Source organism: Xiphophorus hellerii, chromosome 12, assembly GCF_003331165.1.
Source record: "Xiphophorus hellerii strain 12219 chromosome 12, Xiphophorus_hellerii-4.1, whole genome shotgun sequence".
Classification (NCBI taxonomy): domain Eukaryota; kingdom Metazoa; phylum Chordata; class Actinopteri; order Cyprinodontiformes; family Poeciliidae; genus Xiphophorus; species Xiphophorus hellerii.
In genome coordinates this window covers 745,206-754,656 of record NC_045683.1, presented here as the reverse complement: position 1 = coordinate 754,656, position 9,451 = coordinate 745,206, and the positions used below count along the sequence as shown (strand labels likewise).

General features: G+C 45.0%; 1 protein-coding gene across 1 annotated transcript; it reads left to right on the top strand.

Annotated features, from left to right (window-relative positions):
- The first annotated feature begins 492 nt into the window (after positions 1-492).
- ercc6l (excision repair cross-complementation group 6-like) lies at positions 493-8,668 on the top strand. Its single transcript, XM_032579562.1, has 4 exons — positions 493-686; positions 1,415-1,453; positions 3,406-5,488; positions 6,923-8,668. Exons 1-4 carry the CDS (start codon positions 625-627, stop codon positions 8,237-8,239), a joined length of 3,501 nt encoding a protein of 1,166 aa, XP_032435453.1. The 5' UTR covers positions 493-624; the 3' UTR covers positions 8,240-8,668.
- The last annotated feature ends 783 nt before the right edge of the window (positions 8,669-9,451 follow it).

Below are 9,451 nucleotides of genomic sequence, written 5' to 3'. Positions count from 1 at the left end.
ACCTCCCCTCAGTCTCATGATTTTTTTTATTCTCTTCTGTGTCTCTTACTAACATTTTTATTAATACCGATTTTTGTTTTTTGTTCTGGAATCTGTCTGCTTTTTGTGTCGTTGATTTAGCTGCTGCATATATAATATATCCATAATCTAGTTACTTTTTTTGTCAACAAAGTTATTGAAATATATATATATATATATATATATATATATATATATATATATATATATATATATATATATATATATATATATATATATATATTAGTGTGTGACTTCCCAATTACATATAACCAGTTGTCATAAGACTGATGCCTGTTAGGGCAGTAGTGCAACGTAAATGGATGCAAGCTGCCGTTAAAATCTAAAGAAGAAGAAGAAGAAGAAGACTCATGCCTGTGTTAGATTTTTTTTTTACCCATATCTCCTTTCTGATTGGACAACGTGAGTTCTGCGTCACGATAGCGTGCTCTCTGGTTGGCTGTATTGAATTGGCGGGGGGAAGAATCTCTGCTTCAAACATGAAAACATCAAATCTCTTGGAAGTTTCTTTTGAGGAGGCAGCTGCTGATTTTGTCGTTTTGAAGTTAAAGATACAATAAAGTAGATTTTAATTTGTATAAAAACATGAACATGGAGGGCTGTAAGGATGGCGGGGAGGTGTCGGAGGTTTCTGACAGGCTGGAGAAGTAAGTGAAGCGACTCTAACGGCTGTTTATATGAACGGCTGAGTTAGCATCACAGCTAGCTGACGTTCCCATGGTTTATAATAGAAAAGCTAGTTAGCAACTAACTGATGCTAGCAACAGACCGAAGACAACGTGAGAAGAAGCCTGGTTATTAAAATACATACTTTGTGCTGTACATACCATTTTCCCTATTAATAATATTTTAATTTGTCTGTAGTAATTAATTCATGTGTAATATTTCTCCATGTGGATCAACATCCTGTGCTGGGGGGCAGAATTATGCTTGAATTGCAGTCAGAATACGCTTTGGATGCCCTGATGTAAATTATTCTTATTGTTGTTTTGAAACATTTCCTAATGATTAATTTAAAGAAATCTTTATAGCTAATGCTCAACTCTCACAGCCGCCGCTCTTTCACCTGAAGAGGAATCTGTTCCAGGTGGTTTGGTTGCAGGTTATAAATACATTTAAAGTCATAAAACAACATTTCTGAACTGCAGACATTAAATATGACTTTAAATAAAGAGCTAGTGAGTCTGAGTCGATGCAGACGAAGGTTGGAGACAAAACTGACCATAAATTGATCAAATGAGCAGCAAGCAGCGATTTATTGTAAAATCAAAACAAGAGAAATATCTGATAAATCTTTGAGCTGTTTGGTTTCCGGTTGGGTCTGGATGTATCCTCTGGTTTGGTTCTGGTTCTGACCCAAACTGTGTTTTTACAGATCTTTGTGTATGGAAGACCAGATGGAAGCATACAGCAGGTAATGAAATGTTAAAGTTTTACATTTAATTTTTTGATTTATATGTCTTTGCTATAAACATAAGTTAACAAACTAACATTCTCCAACTTCTTCAATTTGTTTCAGCAATTTTTCTAATATTCTGAACACTTGAGAAAAAATAAAATGTCCATAAGCAGCTCAGATAAGACTCATATCTGAACCATTTCACTGGTTTTATTTTATGTTTTAGCAAATGTAGATTCATTCAAGCACAATCTGTTCATTTATTTATTTTTTTTTATTATTTTTTTTTACCCCTCCAGGGGGTCTTTTGTGGCTCTAGTGCCCCTTATATGACAGCAGGCTGACAGGAAACGGGGAAGGAGAGGGGGGAAGACATGCGGCAAATGTTGTCGGGTCCGGGAGTCGAACCTGCGACGGCCGCGTCGAGGACTCAAGGCCTCCAAATACGGGTTGCGCTAACCGCTACGCCACCACGGCACGCCCAATCTGTTCATTTTTGTATATTTTAATCTATTTGGTAACATTCCCAGTAGAAGCACTTTTATGGCAATTTAACCAGTTTAAAGAGCACTGGTCCAGTTCCACCTGAATTTAACAGATAAAACAGATGAATGAGGGACTTTTATGATTTTTGTAAATCAAAACACTGTTGGATAAAAAGATTATGTTGCAATAAATGAAAACTAAAAACTCCAGATGGTAAAATGGAGAATTACCCTAAATAAAATATTTATTTTATCACCTATTAGTGAGGCAGTAAATTCACTTTAAAATAAAAAACTTTTATATTTCCATCCAGTTTGAATAAGTTGTGACTGAAAGGCCTTAGGTTAATTAAAACCTTTTGTTTAATGCAGCACAGAAAGCTGGTAAATTGGAGTCATTAAAAAACTAAAACGATGTTTTAAGACCAAAACAGCAAGAAGCAACCTTTTCAAAAGAACTTTGTTCAGATAAACAGACAAGTTTTCATGCAGGTCTATTTACTGTGAGCCTGGAAACACATTAACTCTTCAGTGTTTATATAAATTACATCATTATCTCAACATTAACCAACACTGTCACATGTTTTTCTGATGTGATTCAGTGCTGGACTCAGTTTGACCATAAATCTGTCAGGAAGTGGAAGGTAACAGATACATAAACCCTGAAACAGCTGATGGACTGTTTAACTGTGATGGCTGTTGGATTGCTTGTTGATGTGATTATTGAGACCGTTGGGCTTCCATATACCAACAAATGTTGTTTGAAGAAAGCCAGATGATGTTCAGGCCCGTCAGTCTGGAGAAACATGAAGTTACTGATGGTTTAGTGCTGGTGTCAGTGTGACATTGGAGTTTGTAACAAACCTCAATTTTTTAATTCTTCAAGGAAAATTATCTGCCTGCAGGCTTTGTTAAACTATGTTTTACTATGTAGCACTGTGCTAAGCTAGGTTTGTAGTTGATGTGTTGAACTGGGTGCATGTGAGGCACGCTCCAGTCACGCTGTCCCTGTCCTGCGCCTTGGCCTCACACTGTCACAGCGAGTCGGTGCACACCTAAACACTTTTGTAACTTGCACAGATTGTGCATGCCGCCGTTCATTAAAAGGGATTATTTGGAACGTGTTCTTGCACAGCAGGTTCACCTGTACCAGTATTTATATGAACCCTGTGTGACGACTCATTTTCACTCCACTGATGTATAGATCTGGTATAAAAGCCACACCGCTTGATCAGCTCACTCATTTAATTAATTAGTTACATTTCCCTTTGGGCTCAATAAAGTCTTTTTATTTATTTTTTAATTTGCAATATCAATGCAAACTTTTAAATGTGAGACTATAACTTGGTGTGGAGTGCTTCAGACTCTTCATGGACTTCTTTAAACTTTTTTTAGTTAACATGGACAAAGATTATACAAAACTCTGAAATCATATTCAAATCATTCAAGGAGTCTTGACAGCTCCAGTTCTTTGTGTTTCAGGTTGATTTCAGACGGCAAAGCTGTTGCCAAACAAGGAGACATTCATCAAGCTCTGAAGCTGTTCAAACAGGCGTTCAGCATTCACCAAACTCCCAAACTGGAGAGCAGAATAAAGAAGATCGAAGAACTCCTGGCTGAGAATGACTTGGAGGATGAAGACGACGAGTTTGTCAATGTGAACAACAGCGGCTTAATGCTGTTTAAAGAACTGCATGACAAGCTGTACGACTATCAGAGAGACGGAGTTTCCTTCCTGTACGGCCTCTACAGGGACGGCCGGAAAGGAGGAGTTCTGGCGGACGACATGGGACTCGGGAAGACCATCCAGATCATCTCCTTCCTCTCTGGCATGTACGACAACGACCTGATAAAACACACTCTTCTGGTCATGCCAACCTCCCTCATCACAAACTGGGTCAAGGAGTTCAGCAAATGGACTCCAGGAATGAGGGTGAAGGACTTCCACGGTCCCAGTAAAGCAGAGAGGACCAGGAGTTTGGAGAAAGTTCAGAGGCGAGGAGGAGTGATCATCACCACCTACACCATGCTGATGAACAACTGGCAGCAGTTGGCCTCATTTCAGGGAAAGGAGTTCTGCTGGGACTACATGATCCTGGATGAAGCACACAAGATTAAAAACTCTTCCACCAAAACAGCCAAAAGTGCCTACGCCATTCCCTCCAAGAACAGGATTCTCCTGACGGGAACTCCGGTCCAGAACAACCTCAGAGAAATGTGGACCCTCTTTGACTTTGCCTGTCAGGGAACTCTCCTGGGAACAGCCAAGACGTTCAAAACAGAGTATGAGAACCCCATCACTCGTGCAAGGGAGAAGGATGCTACTCCTGGGGAAAAGGCTCTTGGGTGCAGGATGTCTGAGAACCTCATGACTCTGATCAAGCCCTACTTCCTTCGTAGAACAAAATCAGAAGTGCAGAAGAAGAAGACTGGTGGAAAAGAGGCAAACCCAGAACCTGATAACCACCAATACCCTCAAGATCAGCCAACCTCTGGGGCAGTCATGCCCAAGCTCACCCGAAAGAATGACCTGATTGTCTGGACTTACCTGAGTGCCATTCAGGAGGACATTTACAGACAGTTCATCAGTTTGGACCACATCAAGGAGCTGCTGATGACCACCAAATCACCTCTGGCTGAATTAAACATCCTGAAGAAGTTGTGTGACCATCCGAGACTGTTGTCTGCCAATGCTATTGCACAGTTAGGCCTGGATCAAAATCCTCAGGGTGAAAATCATGAGACTGATGTTAAGAGCATCGCAAACATTTCAGATGAAACTTTGATATCAGAATCTGGAAAGCTTGTCTTTCTGTTGGCTCTTCTGGAGCGACTCAGAGAGGAAGGCCACCGAACGCTTGTCTTTGCTCACTACAGGACAGTCCTCGACATCCTCGAACGGATCCTCGGCAACAGAGGGTTCAAACTGCTGAGACTGGATGGAACCATCACCCAGATCACAGAACGAGAAAAACTGATCTCTCGGTTTCAAAAAGACAAACGTTACTCCGTGTTTCTCCTCACCACTCAGGTTGGAGGAGTGGGCATCACCCTGACAGCAGCAAACAGAGTAGTCATCTATGATCCGAGCTGGAACCCTGCCACAGACGCTCAGGCTGTCGACAGAGCGTACCGCATTGGCCAGACAGAAAACGTAGTGATCTACAGACTGATAACCTGTGGAACGGTGGAGGAGAAGATCTACAGACGACAGGTTTTCAAAGACTCCCTGATCAGGCAGAATACCGGAGACACAAAGAACCCATTCAGGTACTTCAGCAGACAAGAACTGAAGGAGCTCTTCACCCTGGAGGACCCAAGGTCTTCAAGCACCCAACTTCAGCTGCAGGATCTGCACTCCAGAGAACGACGGACTGACCCAGCTCTAGATGAGCACATCGCTCAACTGCATGCTATGCACATGTTTGGGATTTCAGACCACGACCTCATGTTTTCTCTTGATGTGAACCGTGATGACGACCCTGAAGATCAGGAGGCAAGTCACTACATCGAAGGGCGAGTCCAGAAGGCTCAGGAGCTAATGAAGGCGGAGTCTGAGCTGCAGGTGGGTGAAAGAGCAAATCATGTCTGCATGGGACAGGCAGCTGTGGTGGAGCTGTGGTAGGTGTCGCCTCAAAGCGGGCAAAGAAGATATTCATCTCCTCTGCCAGGGAAGTGGTTCCCTCCGTGCATGGCTGGTTGCTGGATCTGTAGCTTGTGATGTGCTGGACACCCTGCCACACCTGCCTGGTGTTGTTGCTCCTGAGCTGCTTCTCTATTCTCCCTCTGTATGATGCCTTAGCTTGGCAGATGCCTCTTCTCAGGTTGGCTCTGGCAGAACTGTAGAGTGCTTTGTCCCCAGACCTGAAAGCAGCGTTCCTGGCTTTCAAGAGGCCCCGGATCTCCTTAGTCATCCAGGGTTTCCTATTCGGATAGATCCTCATGAGTCTGTTCCTGGTGACATTGTCCGTGCAGAACCTGATGTAGTCCAAGACTGCTGAGGTGTGGTTCTCCAGGTCCTGATGTGCAAAAACCTCCCAGTCAGTTCTCTGGAAGCAGTCCTGTAGTTGGTGAGAGGCATCCTCAGGCCAGATGGTGACAGTCCGGGTTGTACTGGGGACACGTTTCCGCAGGGGGGGCCAATCGGTTTAAAGTGATCGGCCCCCGATGTTTAAACAAACTCTGACCGAGTTTAAACAAACCCGGTTATTTCAGACGTTCTGCTCAGCCCTCTGAAGGTTCCACCAAAGCTTTTCGTCATCGTAATGTCAGGACATTGACTAAGCAACTGCAGCAAATTCATTCTTCTTTCTCTGAGCCATTCTGTTGTAGATTAGCTGCTGTATTTGGGCTCATTGTTCTGTTGCCCTACTCCCCACAGGGTTGACCCAGTTTGGACAGATGAATCTATGATCCACTCTGAGTCTTTAGCGATCTGTCAGAGATACCTGGCCTTGGCTGTCACTCAATAAGTGTGACGAGACAAATAGGACCCAGTTGGGGATCTTTCCCCAAGGGGATCTCGTACTGGCACTCCAGTGCCCCCCTCCTCGGGGGTCTCCCTTGGCTGTAGGGACACAGGGGGCAGGGTCCAGGGCTTTACCTGCATGGAGGGTCACCCTGCAGCTGTGGCTCTTTGGTCGGGAAGCAGCTGCAGCTTTCTGAAGTCACTTCCACCAGATCTCAGTGCTGTGGCCTGGAGGCCTGAAACTGAAACATGTTAAAAACTTACTGACAAGGTTTTCAGGTTCTGTAGCGCCACAACAAAACCCTCAGCATCAACCCTCCACTACCGTGGCTAATGGCTAATGAGAGGTCCATTATAGCCCAGCATCTCCTCTCTTAGTCCGGCAGCCATCTTGTTTCTAGAGAGAAGTATCTTTAGGCTGAGGCCTGTAGAGATGGAGCTCTGGGGTTTCTGGTCATGTCTTCATGTTGTGACCTCTGACCCTGGGGTGACCCTGCTCTTCTCTTCCTGATGTTGTTTCTGTTCCTGCAGATGCAGCTGGCGGAGAGCATGGCGTCCAGCACAGAACCAGCCTGGCTGAGACAGCCGCCGGACCACACTAGACACCGGACCAACGAGAACAAACCAAGGAACCCAGTGCCAGGAGTTCCTCCTCCACTTTCTGACCCGGAGGTGGTGGATATGGACCGGTCCGGTTCTGGAGGAAAGCAACGCCATCAGAAGTCCAGCAATGAAGTCATTGATCTGTCTGGAGAACTAATAGGCGGCTCTTCTGGACCGGATGCCAGTCTGATTGAGATCAACGCAGACGAGAAGCCCGACGGGCCGACCAGAACCTCCGAGGCCGACCGGCAGAACCACAGCCACTCGGACCTTCAGCAGTATGACACCTCCGGACTGAGTGGCGGGCTCGAGTCTTCTCACGGAAACTTCAACCTGGAGCTGGAGGACAGCGACGAAGACGAGGGTCAGGACGCTGCCGACACCGAGGAAGAGGAGCAGAAACTTCTGACTGAGCTTCAGCTCAACGGCAGCTTCAGCGTCCACAAGTCCCTGACGGAGAGTCTCTGCAGACAGACCGGCGTCTCGGTTCTGGACCGGTCCTCCAACGAGTCCGCCAACGAGTCCATCGTGGGCACCAAGAGGAAGAGGGCAGCAGTGATTTATGACAGTGATGAAGAGGAGCAGCAGCTGGTCGGCTCCTTCCAGGCGCTCGGATCGTCCACGCCCAAAATGTCTCCACCCAGGTCCAGACGGAGCGTCGCAGGAAACACGTCTGTGGTCTCCAATCGCTCCCTGCTGCAGTCTGTCATCCAGGACTCAGAGGAGGACGAGAGCGATGAAGAGGAAGCAGAGAAGATGCTGGGGATGAACTCTGAGCAGGAAGTGATGGCTGGAGAGACTCTGCTTACAGAGGAAGAGGAAGATGATGAGGATGATGATGATTACAGGATGGAGGATGATGTTGATGAGGATGATGAAGAGTCATCGGAGCGGCTCTCTGCAGCGGGCGGAGACAGCATGGCGGGTTCTGCTCAAGATGAGCCTCAGCCGGAGGAGGAGCAGAGTTGCCATGGTAACGGAGCATCGCCCGAGCGCCTGACCCTGGAGGAGTCGAGCGTGGAGCCGGAGCTGGCCCCCGGCGAGCAGATGGACCGCTGCGCCTCGTCTGGTGCCGACCCGGACAGCTACGAGTCTCTGGTCCGCAGCGGGAAGGAGAAGATCAGCCAGAACCGACCCGACGACGCGCTGGACTTCTTCCTCAGAGCCATCGACCTCCGACCCGGCGACCCCGAGGTCCAGCTCATCACCATCCAGCTGTACCGGCAGCTTAGCCACAGGCGGTAGCAGCAGAACCGCCCAGCGACCCGGAACCGGCAGGAAGCCAGCTGGACTCTGATCGGCCTCTCCTGCTCCAGATGTTTCTCTGCAGCTGGTTGTGGAAACCAATCCTGGACATTTTCTTCTGTCGTCATGAGAAATCTCTGCAAGCTGAAATCGTTGCTACTCAACAGAAAACTGTTTTATGGTTTAAATCTAAAAAAAAAAGAAATAAAGTTGTGACTTAACAAAAATGTTTAATATTTTCCTGCTTCAGTTTCTGTAAATAAAGGTTCAGTTTTTGGAATGATCAATAACAGGATCAGCGCTGATTAGCCGCCCTCCCCTCCGTACAGGTAACTTGGCCAGCGACCCTTCAAAGCGCTGAGGCGCGGTTTGTTTTTTTCTTTAAATTGTAGTAAAGCCTCGACAACAGGGAGGTAAAGGTGGGCGGCAGGAAAAACTCTGGGGCAGAAAACTGAAGAGGGGGAAAGATAAAGATGTTGGAGAGACGAAGAAAAACTTTTCAAAGTGGCTGAAAGACAGAAGGTAAGAAATGTCAGAGTATCAACAAGAGAGTTAAATATTCAGGTTAGCTTAAGCTAGGCTACAATGACAGGCAGTTGTTGTCCAAAACGGGACGCGATTTATTCCGTATTGCTATAAATGTCTGACAGACACACCTATCACACACACCTCAACAATAAGTGTAATAATAATGACCAAAACAAAACACAGGAAATATTAGGGTCAGCTAAATGGTCGTTTCGGGACCTAAAGAGGACAAGAACTGTGAAATTATGCCAAGAATTGAAAGCATCCATTGATACTGACAGTCCTGGTAAAGATGAGTTTAAAGCTTTATTGCTGTTGCATATAGAAAATAACTTTTAAAAAATCTTTCATTTTCCTCAGGAAAAACTTTGGGAAACAATGGTTGAAATTTAAAGAAGAATCTTTAGTTTCTATTATTCCACAAACTTCTTTTAGAAAAGGAAAAAATCTACTTATGAAACTTGTTCAATTTTTTTCCGTATTTTTATTCTCTTACTTAATTTTGTCAAATATTTTAATCACATGTATCATTAGAGTTACATTTAAAAAAAAAAAAAATCAAACGTGGTTTCTCTTGTAAATGAGATATATTTGAATCTCAACCTGTAGAATAAATGTGAAAAATGACCATATACTAATTCTACTGCATGTTGCCACTTTTTTCAGGTTATATGGACTTAGCCT